A 17,806-nucleotide genomic window follows, 5' to 3' on the forward strand; every position below is an offset into this window, starting at 1 on the left:
TCTCCAGCAAAGAGAAGACAACAACAGTATTTACTAACGACGAATATTTATACTGTATGTCTTGTCTAGGGAGATTCTCAGTCATCCAGGTCATGGTTGCCCCAAAGGTGTTTTTTTTTTCCAAAAAGCAACTGGACTTCCTTTGTTTTTCCTTGAAGACATTTCGCTTCAGAAGATTCTTGGATGAGAAACTAAAGTTCTTCAACGGAAAACAAAGTCCAGTTGCCTTTTGAAAAAACAGCTTTCGGACATGTGTACCTCTTCAATCAGCCGCCATATCTTCTGATTATTATTTTTTTTTACTAATCTTAATTTGGTTACTGAATTAGTCTATTTCATGGCTTTTACAAATGGCACTAAATCAGTAATTTGGTTACAGAATTGATACCCTGGGGGAGTTCACATGCTGCTCTTGTTGACAATTTACTAATAGTTTATTTGATTCTGATTTTCATATACGCCTACTTTTTAATGCAATTCTCTGCATATATATCTAACGTTAAATACCCATGCTCCACTACAAAACTATGTAATCAGGCTTGATAAATCGACACTCAAGAGTTTGAAAATTAATGAGTAGTTACGACAGGCCTCTCCTCTCCCCTTCTCTCAGGCTTGCCCCACAGAAGCCTCTCCTCTCTCCCCCTCAGGCTTGCCCCATAGATCCTCTCCTCTCCCCTTCTCTTCCTCAGGCTGGCCCCACAGAAGCCTCTCCTGTCCTCTCCTCCCCCCTTCTTTCCCTCGGGCTGACTCAATAGATCCTCTCCTCTCCCCTTCTCTCCCTCAGGCTGGCCCCACAAAAGCATCTCCTCTCCTCTCCCTCAGGCTGGCCCCACAGAAGCCTCTCCTCTCCTCTCTTCTCTCCTTCTCTCACTCAGGCTTGGCCCCATAGATCCTCTCCTCTCCCCTTCTCTCTCTCAGCCTTGCCCCACAAAAACGTCTCCTATCCTATCCCCTTCTCTCCCTCAGACTTTCTAGGCCCTTCTCTCCATGAGGCTTGCCCCATAGAAGCCTGTCCTATGCTATCCCATTCTCTCCAGAGTTATTTTCAAGTTGGGAGGGGGAGTAGACCATCTAATTAATTAGCATCAGAGTGTGTTATAATAATATAGGAAATACTAATGCTCTGATGGTCATTTCGAAAAATCCTTTCTTAGTGAGCACCTAGAAGCCATGAGGAACATACGTGGCAAATTTCAAGTTTGCAGGTTTTACGGTTCTGGAGATTTTGTGATTAATGCGTGAGTGGTTTTCACTTTTATATATATTATTTATATATATTATATTTCTATTTTTTTTCCTATTTCCTCAAACTAGTGATGGAAAGGAGGATGACTTAGAATGTTTGACCCTGAGGGTATCATCCCAAATCCAATTCCAGGAGATTTGATGAAGAAGTATGAAAGTTTGCTAATTTTACAGGGTTGATGTTAATAAGATTCCATGCAAAAAAAAATCCCTCAATGTTTCATGAGTGTCATTAGCATCTATTATGTTTGCTAATGTTTGCTCCTTAGAGCCTAAAAATGGATTACATGAAGCTAGATTTAATAACAAACTGGGACGTGAGAAATCACTGCAACCGAAACTTGGTTAAAGCATTCTGTCCCGGATAGTGTTGCTAGCTTGCATGGATTTCTTTTGAGAGCGGGCATTAGAATTTCATTTTTTAATGTGTGCCAGTGTGTTCACAGAAAAAAAATGACAATAAAGATTATCTTACTTTGCTTAGTAAAGTTGTTGCATTAGCTTTCTGCATTGCATTTGCACAGTAGGTTTGTTTTCAGTATAAAACATGGCTCCAGGTTTATCAATGGTGAAAAAAAAATATTAACACTTCTTCAAAAGAAAACCAAAAATTTTACCTCAGAAAAGAAAGAATGAATGAATTATCAGTATTCCAAACGGAGTCATATATGATATATGGGCAAACAAATGATGAGCGCTTCAGGTTAAGTCTTTCTCCAAGGCCTCACGTAGGCCCTGGAGAAAGACTTACCCTGAAGCGCTCATCACTTGGTTGCCCATATTTACTTGTCAGTACAGATGCCAAAGAAGTGAATATTACGCTTGTTATAAAATGCCCTATTTGCTTAGGATGTAACGTTTCATGTTATAAAGGCCTCCTTGGGGAAATCTTCCACAAGACAGACACATTTGTCAATTGAAAGAACTCAGACTACAATTTGGAATTATGACACCCTACTCTGGGGAATGCTCAGTGCTATTAGAGGTGCTCTCCAGCCATAAATATTAGCAAATGTAAACACTAGAGAGCTTTCTAGAATGCCGTTAGAAGTGTATTTCTGTCATTATTCTGCTTTTCCTCCCAATTCCCTTCATATCTTTCAGCTACAATCACCAGATGAAACTAAAGCAGGAACTCTTGAGGGTCATTAAAGATTCATTTGGGGGAGGGGGGGATACTCATTATAGATAGTCCTTGACTTATGATCATTCATTTAATGGTCCTTGAAGTTATGGCTTTAGGAGAAGAGCAGGGAGAACTGGAGGGTGGAGTTAAATGTGTCATCAGTTCAGAGTCCTCACGTTGCTACAAGAGATCCAAGTCCAGCCCTCCTTTGAATTATGTTAACTCTTTATCTAGCATCAATTCAGTGCTGAATATTATTGGCTAGATTCTTGTGTACAAGTTTGAATAAATCCTGCTTGACAAATGTATCTTTTCTTTTATGTACACCGAGAGCGTATATACCAAGACAAATTCCTTGTGCGTCCAATCACACTTGACCAACGAAGAATTCTATTCTATTTTATTCAATCCTCTATGCTGCAACTTTATGAATGATCCTCACAGCTGCTGACCGCACGAGGCTTTCTTCCTCTGATCTATCCATAGCAGATTCCTCGCAAGATCTAACAATAATGGTTTCATGTGGCCAAAAGCGGCTTCATGAAGGGGCAGACTGGGCAAGCATCAGCAGTGGGAACAAGCAAAGGTCAGCTAGGATATTCCTTACCTGGAACTCACATCCACTTCCCATTTAACAACATGCACATCTGGAGTTTCAACAGCAACCGAGGCTACCAGGATTGCCATTGCTAAGTGATGTAGTCTTATGACTCATGCTTTACAATCCCATCCTTTAGCAACAGAAATTCTGGCTCCAATTGTGGCCATAGGTCAAGGACTACCTTTAGCATTGGCTACTGGAGAAGGACTGAGGAAGGGTGATATCTGTGATCTGAATGTCTGTTGAAGAAAAACCCCACTTCTGAAAGTGGGATTTGCACTGGGAAGAAATCTCACACTTGCAGGCTCAGAAAGCCGAAGAGATAATTTATTCTAGAAGCAGTGTCCAAATTATCAATTTTTTTCTGATGCTATTTTCATTTTTAAAAAGACAATATTAACAGCAAAACAGCTTTTAATGCGGACCTGGGTTTTTTACAGTTCCTGGCCACAATTGGCCCTTTGGTAGTCCCTGTCTGGCCAAAGTTTAATTTTGAAGACAACTTTTTTTTTCCATTTACCGTATTTTTCGGAGATAAGATGCACCTTTTTTCCCCAAAAAAAGAGAGTGAAAATCTGGGTGCGTCTTATACTCCGAATGTAGCCCCGCCCAGCTTCTGAAACGGAGGTTTCAGAGGCTGAAAAAAGCATCAGAAAGGAAGCTTCAGAAAAGAAGCCCCCAAACAGAGCTTCAGAAAAGAAGCTCCCAAACAGAGCTTCAGAGGCTTTTTTTCCCTGAAGCTCTGTTTTGGAGGCTTTCAGAGGCAGAAAAAAGTTTTTTCTGAAACAACGTTTCAGAAGTTTCAGAGGCAGAAAAAAAAGCAAAAAAAAGCAAGGCACAAAGCTCATAACCAAGGAACCTCTTGCTAAAATTCACCTCTGGGAACAGCTGATTCTAGGCCAATCTACCTGCCAATCAGCTTTTTTGTTATTTTCCTCCCTAAAAACTAAGGTGCGTCTTATACTCCGGTGCATCTTATACTCCGAAAAATACGGTACACATGGTTTGGCCCTCCACAACTGTCTCAGTTGCTCATGTGTCCCCTTGGGAATATTAATTGCATACCTCTGTTGTCATGTAATCTCAAGTACAGTCTATAGATAGCTCTTCTCTAAAGCTCATTACTAATTCCTTCATAATTTACTGAGAACCATTTTTTATGATAGGATGGTCCTGAAATGCAATTAAAAGACCAACAGTGGATTTCTATACATGTCTTCTTTTTAATTCAGATGGCTTGTTTCTCAGTAAAAAAAATTGTGGGGGGAAAAATGAAATGTGTCAAAGGAACTAAAGTTATTATCTCAAGGAAACTGATAACAGACATTTGTTATATTGGAAAAATGTTCCAGTACTATGTTGAACACAACTGTGCTGAAGGAAATGCCCTGTTCCTTAAATCAACTCTCCTATCTTTCTTTTCCTTCTATTTTTACAGGACATAAATATTCAATACTTTAAATCAACGTGTTTTATTTCTCTCATCGTAAAGAAAAATTATTATTTCATTTGGTTGAGGAATAGAACATGTTCATAAAATGCATCCAAGAAGCTGTTAAGCCTGGTAATGAAATGGCATCTAGTGACTTTACAAAAAGGAAAAAGAAAAAAATGGGGGTGGGGGGGTGGGAACCTGTACAGTATACAAAATAGCTTAGCAATAAATTCCCTTTAGTCCTTTTTGTCTATCAAAAAAGTTTGAAAGGCCCATATTTTAATTTGTTTAAGCAGCACAATCCAAGTAAAGAAAACTTCTATTTTTAAGACGGATGATGGAGAAAAAGCTAAAATATGTGTGTCTATATATCTATATCTATACCTCTCTCTTTATATATATATATATATATATATGCTGTCCCTTTTAAAAGGGGTGGATATGGGTTCTGAAGCACAAACTGGTTAAAGCACATGCTGACAAGTCAGTACCTGCCAAAAATCCTGAGAAGAGGGGTAAAGGTTAGGAAGAAAAGGAAGAAAATGAGCAAAGGTTTGTTACAATAGGAAAAATAAACTTAACAAAAAACATCATGTACATCATAATGGCAGGAAAGACAGAATAAAAAGAATAGCAAGTTAACGTTTCAGGAAGAAAGAATTTTTAACAATTACAAGAGTTGGAAGGGACCTTGGAGATCATCTAGTCCAACCCCCTGCTCACGCAAGAGACCTGTACTAGGGATTCGAACCGCCAAACTGCCGACCTTTCCGATCGACAAGCTCAATGTCTTAGCCACTGAGCCACCTAGTCAGGTATCGCTGAACTTCTTAGAAGCAACAAATAAAGGGGAGGAAATCAATGGTATTTATCAGTTGCCCTGCTACAATATCAAGAACAGAAGGAATCTATATAGTAGTCTAGTTCAGTACTTTCAATTTATGCCGACAAAAATGAAGCCTTCAAGTTTCAACAGAGCCAAAAAGAAACCAACAGGTCATAGATTCACCCTTGAGCAAAGATTCATATTTTTTTTCTATCTGGTTGTCCTGGTCCAGTGACCATGCAGCTTTGAGAGAATACACACAACTCATTGAGGTAGCCAGGGGACAACCACCTAGCCCAGGGGTCTGCAAACCTGGCTCTTTTAAGACTTGTGGACTTCAACTCCCAGAGTTCCTCAGCCAGCTGGCTGAGGAACTCTGGGAGTTGAAGTCCACAAGTCTTAAAAGAGCCAAGTTTGCAGACCCCTGACCTAGCCAACCAGATCAGTTGGGTCAACCCTGTCAAAATGAGGTGACGGATGTTGCAGCCAGATTGCCCTCCATCATCATCTTCAGTTTGAGATATAAAACAACTTTTATAAGGAAAAAGGCAATGTTTTCTTCCTAATAGAGCAAAGTTACCAATCATTCCTCTTCTTCTCCAGCTTAGTGTCTTCCACATGTTGGACAATAGACATCAATAGCACTTCGCAATAGCACTTAGACTTATATACTGCTTCACAATGCTTTATAGCCCTCTCTAAGCGGTTTACAGAGTCAGCCTATTGCCCCCAACAATCTGGGTCTTCATTTTACTGACCTCGGAAGGATGGAAGGCTGAGTCAACCTTGAGCTGGTGAAACTCGAACTGCCGAACTCCTGGCAGTTGGCAATCAGCAGAAATAGCATGCAATACTGCATTCTAACCACTGCGCCACCATGGCTCTTATCAATGTTATCAAGGTAATTGAAGCTGTAGCTGTACCCTAAAACACCTCAGGAACTAGGCTGGAGAAACAGATGGTCTTTTGGATCCTATTTTCCTTGATAATAACCTCAGTGCTGAACTGCAAATTAACCCAATTAACCATTGGCACTTAAAATTAATGGCTGACTACATGGTTAACCTGAGATTCCAATATATCTTTGGCAGCTGGCCCAGTTATCTGGAGAACAAATCTACTAAAATATATGCTAACATCTCATCTTCTGGGTGTTGTAAAAGGCACAGACATGGTTATACAAATAATTACTTTTCCTGATAAGCTATACCATCTGTCACAATCTTTTCAAATAATTTTAGGTTTTGAGGGAAAAGCAGCAATTTATATAAATATGCATACAGCACTGACAATTAAAGCTGTGCATACATTGCTTAATTTAAGTTTTCCCTCTCCTGCAATGCATACCAAGAGAAACTGTTCTATTAAACTCAGAAAAGCAAAGTAATTTGAAAATAATATGAATGAGATAAATCAGCCAAAAAAAAATATATATGGGGAAACCACTGAAAAATCTACTTTGGATTTGGATTTCAACCAAATCTTTCAGGTGAAGTCCCAGACCCTGTGAATTGTCTGAAGTGCCCAAACAGAACTCTTATGAAGAGATATGTAAACTGTCTTTTCAAACGTGTCTAAAATCGCTCTGCAATTCCAGTTCAAATTAACTACAGTTACGACACTTGTTCTTCTTTGATGAAAGAATAAACTGAGTGACACAAGAATCCATAAAATAATAAACATCTAAAAATCTAATGCAGTATTTCGGAAAAGGGCAAACTGTTGTACTTATGTGCAGCATATATGCTTATTACACATTAGAAAAATGCGAACATATCTGTATATGGCCAAATATCGTAAGTCTTATATTGGAGCGTTTGGAAGAAAACTGTTTCAAAGAGCAGCATACACATTTTAAAAAATTGACAGTAGTTTGATTGCACATTTTAAATTATATAGGTAGTCCTCAACTTGTATTCATTTGTGTAGTGATCATTCGATGTTATAGCAGCACTGAAAAAGGTGACTTACAACCACTCCTCGGACTTAACAACTGTTGCAACAACCCCCCGGTCACATGATCAAAATTTGGGGACTTGGCAACTGGCATGTATTTATGACAACTGCAGCATGGGGGAGGGGCTTGTGATCACCATTTGTAATCTTCCCAGCCAGCTTCTGACAAGCAAAGCCAATGGGAAGCTTGATTTACTTAATGACCATGGGATTCATTTAAATAACCGCTGTGATTCACTTAACAACCATAGCAAAGAGGTATAAAATTGAATGTGGCTCACTCAACAATTACCTTGCTTAGCAACAGAAATTCTGGTCTCAGTTGGGGGTGTAAGTAAAGGACTATCTGTGCTTCTTTGTCAAACAAAGAAGTTGATCATTCAGAGACTGATATTAAATATTAAATGCCACACTCCAGAATAACCAATAATTGGGTTAATCAGCTTCTTCTACCCGTCAGTCTGATAAAAGCTGGTAGCAGGGCCTTAAAAAAGAGCCAATTGAAGCTGTTACCAATGACAACTTAAATTATTCCTTCCGCCCATCCAGATGTGCTGATGAAAAAGGCAGAACAGGAGCAGAACGACATGGATGAAAGATAATGTGGCTACATATTAGACTTCTTTCTGCTATCCCTAACCAGGTGGTGGGAATGCTATCCTATCTCTGGGAAAAACAGGGAAGTCTGCCTCAGAGGAAAGAGAAAAAGAACAGCAAAAGTTCCAAAACTTATTTTTCTCATTTTTTTTCTTGAAAATGGAAATAGGAAGGTGTGCCGTTTGCTACTATATTCACTGTACCCTCACTGGGTATCAATATCCTAATCCATTATAGTTCTACCAACCTGCCTTCCATTGAGGACCTGTATACTGCACGAGTCAAAACGAAGGCTGTGAAAATATTTACAGGCCCCTCACATCCTGGACATAAACTGTTATAACTCCTACCCTCAAAACGACACTATAGGGCATTGCACACCAGAACAACTAAATTCAAGGACAGTTTTTCCCCGAACGCCATCACTCTGCTAAACAAATAATTCCCTCAACACTGTCAAACTATTCACTAAATCTGCATTACTATCTTTTCATTGTTCCTATCACCCATCTCCTCCCATTTATGACTGCATGACTGTAACTTTGTTGTTTGTATCCTTACAATTTATACTGATTGTTTCCTACTATGATTTGTTTCCTTATTTGTACCCTATGACTATCATTAAGTGTTGTACCTTATGATTCTTGACAAATGTATATTTTCTTTTTATGTACACTGAGAGCATATGCACCAAAGATAAATTCCTTGGGTGTCCAATCACATTTGACCAATAAAGAATTCTATTCTGTTCTGTTCTGTTCTGTTCTGTTCTGTTCTGTTCTGTTCTATTCTATTCTATTCTATTCTATTCTATTCTATTCTATTCTTATACATACAGTGAATTTGGATTTTGATACCCAGTGCAATGAATAGGATAGCAAAGAGCATTTTCCCTATTCCCATTTTCAAGAGAAAAATGAGGGCCATTTTACATATTCCATTTCTTTGAGGCAGGAAAAAATAAATTCCTGAAAATTCACATATGGAATTTATAATGAAGAGGAAACTGGAGTAGCGATTTTGCTGCAATGACACAGCACAAATAGCAGAATAGCAAGCCTTTTTTTTTAACTTTGAAGCTTCTAGAGTCAGTAGAAAAACTCCTTAGAATTTAGATATAGTTGCATTCATTATAACGAGCCAAAAAAAAAAGAATATTGTCTGCTTGAAAATGGGCAGGCCTTTGCTTATTTTATACATGGAAGTGGGGGGGAAGGACATATTTTCCCTCTCCCCATCCCCCTCCTCACCCCATCATTGTTAGAAAGACATTAACGAAGATTTAGAAATCTCACCTTTCCATCATAGCGTTTCACCACAAATTGATCAAGACCTAAATCTGGGAATAAAACCAAACAGGTTTATTAGCATATTTTGAAAATGACATTTTGGCAAGTTTCTTTTAAAGAAAACGCATCACTTAAGACTTAACCATCAAATCAAAGATGAAAAATACAGGAAAGTAATCTTACGGTATAGTAGGTTAATTTTCTATCTAGTAACATCTTTTACAGGTTTGTATATTAAAACTTTGTCTTTAATCACTCCACCTCCTCCTAACAATATCATCATCTTTTACCTGCAGCTAGGTATGGTTTTTCCTCCCTCTGATTCGCTACATTACCTCAGTTGCACTCTGTCATCTCCCAGCTACTACAGACGTTAATCATGTAGCTGGAAATAGCATACTTGGATGGAATCAAGAGTTTGAGAAAATCTGGCCTGTACAGACAAAATTATGTCCTTCCTTTCATATAGCAAAGCAAACAGTAGTCGCCATTAAGAAATTACAAAATGCTTTGCTTAATGAAAGTATGGAGCAGTGTTTTTCAAACTTGGCAGCTTTAAGATGAGTGGACTTCAACTCCCAGAATTCCCTAGCCAGCATGTTGGGGTAGGGGAAGTAGAGTAGTGGAATTCTGGGAATTGGCTGACTGTGGAATTCTGGGAGTGGAAGTCCACACAAGCAGCTAAGGTTGAGAAACACTGAAGTAGAAGAAACACTTCTTTAAGGAGAGGATATATTTCTTTAAGTTTTCTTTTCTTCTTTAAGTTTTATTTGGGAATAAGAGTTTGGAAAATGGGTTAGATATTTTTCCCCATAGAATGAAATCATGTATTTTACAACCAATCAATTCTCTTTAAAGAAAAACTTGAAGCATAATTAACATACAATACTGTTGGAAGAAATGTCTATCTGGGTTCAGTTCCAAGTGGGAAGAAAGACATTGGAAACATGGAGACCGCTTAGGAAGATGATTTAATGGTGGACAGGACCACGTGGTTTGAGGTCCTGGGCAAAAAAACTACATGGGTGAGAGAGAGAGATTTATACCCTCTCTTGGATCCCGTCTTGGAGCTTCCTGTTCCTGTGGCAAGCTATTGGCTGCTGTAGGGGTCATAGCTAACCTTGTAGGTTTTCTGAGTCAAGCTTGGTTGAATCTTGCTGGGTGATGATGCAATGAATGGGCTTTGGGAAATCCCTATTATGGCTCAATGGCTTTGAGTTTGTCTTTAGAAACATGTTTCTCCTTTAGGGAAATATAATATTCTGCCCTTTTAATATTTCCTAGAATATTTCATATTCCTAGGACAGGGGTGGTTGCTAACAATACCTTGAATTAAATATGGTTATTAGTTTAAATATACTGTGTGTGTGTGTGTGTGTGTGTGTGTGTGTAATCCCTTCGCAGCTCTGTGAAGGGATGGCTGACATATAAGAAATGTTTACTGTTATGCATCTTATATGTAATAATAAACATTCCACTAATTGTCATTAAAAGAATAAAATCAAGTCAACTAGATAGACAACACAAAAAGATAAAACAGTGACATTAGCAAGCCTAGGGCAATTAATATTTTTTGAACCTCCTTCTATACTGTTATAAGGAAAGCATGATTTTTATCTAGTGGTAATGGATGCCAATCATTTAAAAGCAATATCCATAACAATGAAACAATATATGAATAGATATTTTCTAATCAGCACAAGCACTGGATATGTTTATCCTAAAGAAGAAAAAACCAACAAGAAAGATAATAAAACAACTCTTAAATTTCTTGAAGGATTATCACAGAAAGAGGGTACATATTTACTCTCTATAATTCCCAAAACAGGATAAGGGGCAGCATGTAGAAACTTTTCAGAGGGGGATACAAACTCAAAATAAGGTGGAATTTCCTGACTGTGAGAGCAACTAGAACAGAGGTCAGCAAGCAGCTCTGGAGCCACATGTGGCTCTTTCGCCCCTCTGCTGCGGCTCCCTGTCACTCAAAATATGTGTCACAACCACCAATGTGCGACACCCACCGGCACGCAATTTATTGAGCTTTTCAACCCCTGGTAGGCTAATCATGGATAAATCCAAGAAAAGAAAAGTTTCAGTAGAAAACAGAACATTTAATTCAACTACATATGTTAGTTTTGTGGCCAATCAAGAAATAGTCAGGAACGGGAAGGGTTTTGTGGCTCCCAGTGTTTTCTTTTCTGTGGGAAATGGGTCCACATGGCTCTTTGAGTGTTTAAGGTTGCAGATTCCTGAACTAGAAAGTAGAACAGCCTGATGCTCCATCTTCAAAGACTTTCAAACAGGATAGCTATTTGTCTGGGATGTTATATGGATTCCTAACCTTCATGGGGCATGATTTAGAACAGGTGTGTGAAACATCCAGTCCACGGGCCGGATGCATCACATGTAGGCAACGCCCACCCCAGCTCTGTAAATGGGAAAAATGTCGCGAAATGTCATGTGACAGCAACGTGACACTGCGAGTTTGACACCCGTGATCTAGAAGCTCTCCAAGGTCCCTTCCAACATTATGATTTTAACAAGTACGTATAATGTTAAGTTGATTAAAAATCAACAATACTGATAACAGGATTTAATAAATGAAACGCTCCATTGCAGTCATTAGCCAGCACAACAGGAATCAGTTAGTCCAAAATACACAAATTGTTCTATTTTGTGATCAATGATCACTGAATGATCATTTTGACATCTGTGTGCCACATTTCTGTAGATTAAAAGTCACAATAAATTCAGCTATTTATACAACTGTTGCAATTATTCATTTAAGTTTACTGGTCACCTTCCTTTCAGGAAGAAACTAATTTTGGGAGGGGGGGAATGGATGCTCAAAATGCAATATTGGATCATATAGTACGATACTGTGCTGCACTGCACCATCATTTAGTTGATGACCTTCAATGAAGACCATTGTCCTCCATTGGACTGATTCATTTTGATGTATATCTCTATCGTATAGCTGTCTCCCGCAAGACCATTTGCAAATAATAGGGATGGCAGACAACAAAATATGGCAGATGCTAAGCTAGAGAAAGCTGTTATAAAGCTTCATATTCACAAAGAGTCATGTACCTTAATAAAAAAAAACTTAGTGCCAATTACCCACATTATTTTTACAATACGTTGGCTAGCTCTTAACTGCAGTAAAAATGTTTATAAGGCTTTAGTCCATTACTAAAGATTATCTCAGTAATTGTTTAAAACCATGTGCTGGAGAACATTAAAAATGAGGTGGGAGAAACTGAGAAATCGTCACTGGCATGCAATTGCACAATTACAAGAAATCAATCTCAGTAGCTTTTACAATGAAAGAAATAACCAGGATTACTGGTGTGCCTCGCGGCCTTCTATTTTCCATCACAGTATCCAAGGCGACTTACTTTCTGGTTGCTTTTCATTTGGCGTTATAGATCGCACAAAATCTTGTGGGGTCATAAATACTTCTGAATCTCCATGCTCATTGATGATTTTCAATGTGGCAAAGTATCGAAAGATTTTATCTGGAGTAGAGTAAGCTCGGATCCTGTTTTCATATTCCATCACCTAAAAAGAAAATACTGGATGTGAAAATTCTCTAAATTCCAATAGCTTGGCCACTTTTTTTTTTTTTAAAAAAAGGTAAGTGATGTTTTGACAGAAATATGCAATTCTAGTATAAAGGCCCAAGCTGAGTTGATAGGATCTATTTATCTATCAGTATTATGAATCTACCCTCCAGGCAGATTGCAAGAGATATAAAAGCCAAATTAGGTTTCAATCCTGGAACATTTTAAGCATAAAAACAACAGAGCAGACAACAAACCAGCACCATAATGAAGAAATAATTGGGAGAAGGCAGTTAAAATTGGCATTGGAATAAAAGTGACAATCAGTCCTATTTTGTGAGTGAAGCTTTTCCAGTAAGAATATACCATCATAGTTTAACTCCCCTGCCTCATTCCAATCAATCAATCAATCAAAATGCATTCACGGTCCAAGACCAACACAATAAAAGACCAGAATATAATAACCATAAAATAATAACTATAAAAGAAAAAAAAATTACAAGAAAATCCTAAAGCAAATGGTTATTAGCATGGAAGAGGAACTAGATAGTTTCTGATATCTACAGTTATTGAGCTACTTAGATGGACTCCAGAGGATGGTAGAGAACAGGAAGGCCTGGAGGAACATTGTCCATGAGGTCACGATGGGTCAGACATGACTTTGCAATTAACAACAACAATAGTTATTGATGAATATTTGCAACCTTCAAGTGGCAGCATTTCAAGTACAAGAAACCAGGAGCCAGGATAAAGTTCGAAAAGATTATACGAGTTTATTTCATGCTAAGAATCGGATCTAAGTCAAAGCAAATTGGCGCTAGATAAAAATAAATAGAATTCATGGGGAGTTGGACTCTAGTGGAAACGTAGCAATTCCAAAGTGATGACCCATTTGATTCCACACTCAAGCTCAGCCTAGTCATCTCCTACAAAGGCTTGAGTGGCTGCTCCCAGGTGGGGAAATGTGCATGAGGGTGCTGTTGTGGCCCGCCAACAGAGCTGGTGGCAGACTCAGACAGTGAGGAGATTGGGGAGGAACATGGGTCAGTCCTGGAGTCTGGGGAAGGTTCTAATGAGTGCTTTGGGTTGGAGGCAGAGATGGGGCCAGGGCTGTCTGACAGTTGTCAGCTACCTTTGGAGTCAGAAATCAGTGGGACAGAAGTACAGCTGGAGCCTGTTCCCAGTGTATGCATGCGCAAAGCAGCCAGGAGAAGGGAACAGCTAAGGAACAAAGATCAACTCGGGAGTAAAGCCACAGGTGGACAGTGAATGGCCCTTCCCATAAGGAATAAAGAGGAGCGAAAGGGGAGTGGAGTTTGCAGGAGACAATTAAACCCCAGGGGGGCTTAACAGTCAGGAGAAAGAAACATAGGAAGGATCCGGCCTAATGGATCAAGCAGTTAAAAGTGGCAGAGAAAAGATTGTACTTTCAGACTTGCAAAATTAATGTCAGCCCTCCCCCAGGTAACCAGACAGGAAACAGAATTAGATGAACAAATTCTACTTTCGTGTAAGGCTACATTAACACACACTTGCAAGGCATCCACACATATTTAGAGATAATCATTTCAATGGCAACAAATGAATAAAAGGTCACTTGTAGGCTTCCAGAAAAAACTTATTTTCTCTTCGGTGCCATACCACTCAAATGGCTAATGGAAAACAAAAAACACCACAATATATGCTCCCATATGCTTCCTTCACCCTCAAACCAATAGCCTCATTCCCTTCTAAGAAGGGACAGGATTGAATTTTGAGATTGATACAAAGGTGATTAGGAGTGGCTGTTTACCCTGAATGAATTTAAATTTCCACAGCCTATATCTTATAGTGCTAAAACACTTCATGAACATTTGTATATTACTTTTACAAAATCTTGAATAACTACTGTAGTACGAAATGATTGGAAGAGAAACAAAGAATGGAATGGAATGGAATGGAATGGAATGGAATGGAATAGAATAGAATAGAATAGAATAGAATAGAATAGAATAGAATAGAATAGAATTCTTTATTGACCAAGTGTGATTGGACACACAAGGAATTTGTCTTTGGTGTATATGCTCTCAGTGTACATAAGGAGAATAAAATACATCCATCAAGAATAAAAAGATACAAAATTTAGTGATAGTTAAGGTTACTAATAAGCTATCAAATCGTACTAGGAAACAAATAAAAACAATATAAATTGAAAGATACAAGCAACATGGTTATAAGTGGGAAGAGATAGATACTAGTAAGGAAGAGAAGAATAATTGTAATACAGATTTAGTAAATTATTTGACCGTGTTGTGGGAATTAGTTCTTCCAATTTTCAAAAAGGACAAAACCAGGAACTAGTTAGTTCCATCTTGATACTTCGGCAGTTTCTAGAATGCACTGTAAAGGCAATGATGTTTTAAGTGCACAGTCAGATCGGGAGTCCTGGTTTGATAATAGTACCTGTCAAAAACTAAGGTATAGTAAGCAATTGATTGCAACCTGAACATGACACAGCAAATGTGATATGACTACAAAAATGGTAAAGACATTTTTAGGTTGCATTCAAAGAAATATGATTTCCAGATCATAGGAAATCATAACACAGCTCAGATCTCACTGTAAGTGCTATGTCCAACTTTGGGCACCATTCAGATAAACTGGAAAAAGTTCAAAGATGATAAGGAAATAGAATTAAGTCCAAAAAAAAGATATATAAGGACATATTTGGCTCTGAGATGGCTTTCCAGTTTAATTTTCAAACATTCATGAAGAAAGTGAAGATCTTTATCATTCCAAAGTGTAGAAGACAGAATGGTTAATCTAAATTAAAGACTTCAACTAAATATTAGCAGAAGAAACCTCTAATAATATGATAAATTCCACAGTGGAATCTATTACCAAAACAGATTGGTGAGATTTTTCTCATTAGATGTACCCAGTTAGAGACTGGACAGTCATTTATGCAAAAATTATTTCATTTCCTGCACTGAGCAAGGGTTTAGACTTCGTGGCTGAAATGTCACCTATCAAAAACCAGGGTTCCACAATTGTCTCATCCAAACTCAGAAAAAAAATATATCCAAAATCCAAAACCCATCCACATGTATGAATAAATGGTTCATTTGATTTGCAGCCTGGTTTAAACCATTCTTTATCTATCCTTGTCAGCCTCAAAAATATTTGTGGGATTATTCAAGGTTAAAACACCAAGCTAGAAAGCAAGAGACCGTGAGTTCAAGCCCCACCTTACCCATGAAAGTCAGCGGGATGACTTTGGGTCAGTCACTCTCTCTTAGCCCAACTTACCTCACAGGGTGGTTGTTGTGGGAAAAATAGGAGGAGAAAGGAGTGTTGGTTGTGTTTGTCACCTTCAGTTATTTGTAAAGGCATTAATGCAGTGGTCACCAACTGGTGGTCCATGAGAAAATTCTGGTGGTCCACAGAAAAATCATTTGCATTTTTTATATTGCAGTAAATACTATTTATCTTTTTAAAATATTCATATTAGTGGTCCACGGGATTTAAAATTGTGAATTTAGTGGTCCCAGAGGACCAAAATGTTGGTGACCCCTGATTTAATGAGCTACGGTGGTGCAGTGGTTAGAGTGCAGCACTGCAGGCTTCTTCTGCTGATCACCAGCTGCCAGCTGTTTGGCAGATCGAAACTCACCAGCCTCAAGGTTGACTCAGCCTTCCATCCTTCCAAGGTTGATAAAATGAGGACCCAGATTGTTGGGGGCAAGAGGCTGACTCTGTAAAGAGTAGGTGTCTCCAACCTTGGCAATTTTAAGCCTGATGGACTTCAACTCCCAGAATTCCCCAGCCAGCTTTGCTTTGCTGGCTGGGGAATTCTGGGAGTTAAAGTCTGCCAGGCTTAAAGTTGCCAAGGTTGGAGACTCCTGGCTTAGAGAGAAGGCTGTAAAGCACTATGAAGCGGTATACAAGTCTAAGTGCTATTGCTACTGCTATATAAAAAATAAAAACAAATGACCTGTCAAGAGATTGCTCTTGACCACTAATTCAAATAAATGCAGTTTAATAAAGACATACCTTACGGTCTCGAAATCCAGAACGCTGTTTTTTCTTCTTTCCTTCTGCCTGAGAAACGTTATTGGACTCCAGAGCTTTCTCTTCATCGCTCCCTTCATTCGCTACTTCTCTGTTTTTCATTTTCTCATCCGCCGTGTGGACGTCATGATTCACAGAAGGGGATGCTTCTGCCTGGGCTCTAAGATTAAAACCAAGAAGGAAAGTCCTTCTGATTATTTAAAATGCCCACAAGACAAACACTTCAGAGAAACACATGACCTCAATCCTGACTGTGCAAAGTATTCAAAACAGGTGGTTTGTGAAGCACATTATCGGAGAGAAAACACCTTTTTTTTTTCCAAAGTGGTAAAATAATAACAGTGGTTGCAAGGTTCACGCTGCTATTCCCAGCTGTCTCTACCTGCATATGTTTTCCTCTGCTGGTGCCAAGCACAAGGTCAGCTTTCAGAGGACGTGGCTGTTTTAAAACTTTGAAGACAGATGTTGCACCCACATTCAGAAATTCTTGCAAAAGGCCTGTTCCAAAGGCTTCACTTGGGTTTATTATCTACAGCCAAACTTCTACGCCTTTCCAGAAGCTTCCACAGCTGCTTCGTATCCTGCCCTCAGGTGCTTATGAAGCATTTATAAGTAGTTGGATTTATGAAGCAGCTAAATGAATCTGGAAAAAACATGCAACAACTGCTTTAATTATTCCAAGAAACGTACTTTGTCTAAGTCCCTGTGATTTGTGAAGGACTTGTTTCCAAGGATTTGCGTAGCAATAGTACAAATTTTGGTCTGAGTTATACGAAAATTATCGGTTCTCATGTGATGCACAAGTTGGGCTTAATTCAAGCAAGGAATTCTATAATGAAGGAAGTGCTGAATGGAAGAAAAAGTCAAGCATGGAAAATGTGTGTTGCCTTAGCATCTGGACAGTCATGAGCATTAAGCAACGTCCAAAGGTAACTGCTGAAATAGGTCACTGATTATTTAACGAAATGCCACAGAGAAGTTTGCTGCAAAAATAGCAGCATACAATATAACACAGCAATAACTGAATGTATCTACACAATTTGAATAGTTCAGTCTAAAAGTTTAGGTACACGAACAAAAGTTGCACATATAAATCTTAAATCGGCAGGACTGTT

General features: G+C 38.6%; 1 protein-coding gene across 1 annotated transcript in view; it reads right to left on the reverse strand.

Annotated features, from left to right (window-relative positions):
* Window positions 1-17,806, reverse strand: part of MICU1 (mitochondrial calcium uptake 1) — a 208,849-nt gene that overhangs the window by 125,378 nt on the left and 65,665 nt on the right. Inside the window, exons 3-5 of the mRNA XM_058187904.1 lie at window positions 16,674-16,851; window positions 12,477-12,639; window positions 9,085-9,128 (exon numbers count right to left, since the gene is read on the reverse strand). Of these exons, the coding sequence (XP_058043887.1) occupies window positions 9,085-9,128; window positions 12,477-12,639; window positions 16,674-16,851 (385 nt within the window). The remainder of the gene's footprint in view (window positions 1-9,084; window positions 9,129-12,476; window positions 12,640-16,673; window positions 16,852-17,806) is intronic.

This window comes from Ahaetulla prasina, chromosome 6 (assembly GCF_028640845.1).
Source record: "Ahaetulla prasina isolate Xishuangbanna chromosome 6, ASM2864084v1, whole genome shotgun sequence".
Lineage (NCBI taxonomy): Eukaryota > Metazoa > Chordata > Lepidosauria > Squamata > Colubridae > Ahaetulla > Ahaetulla prasina.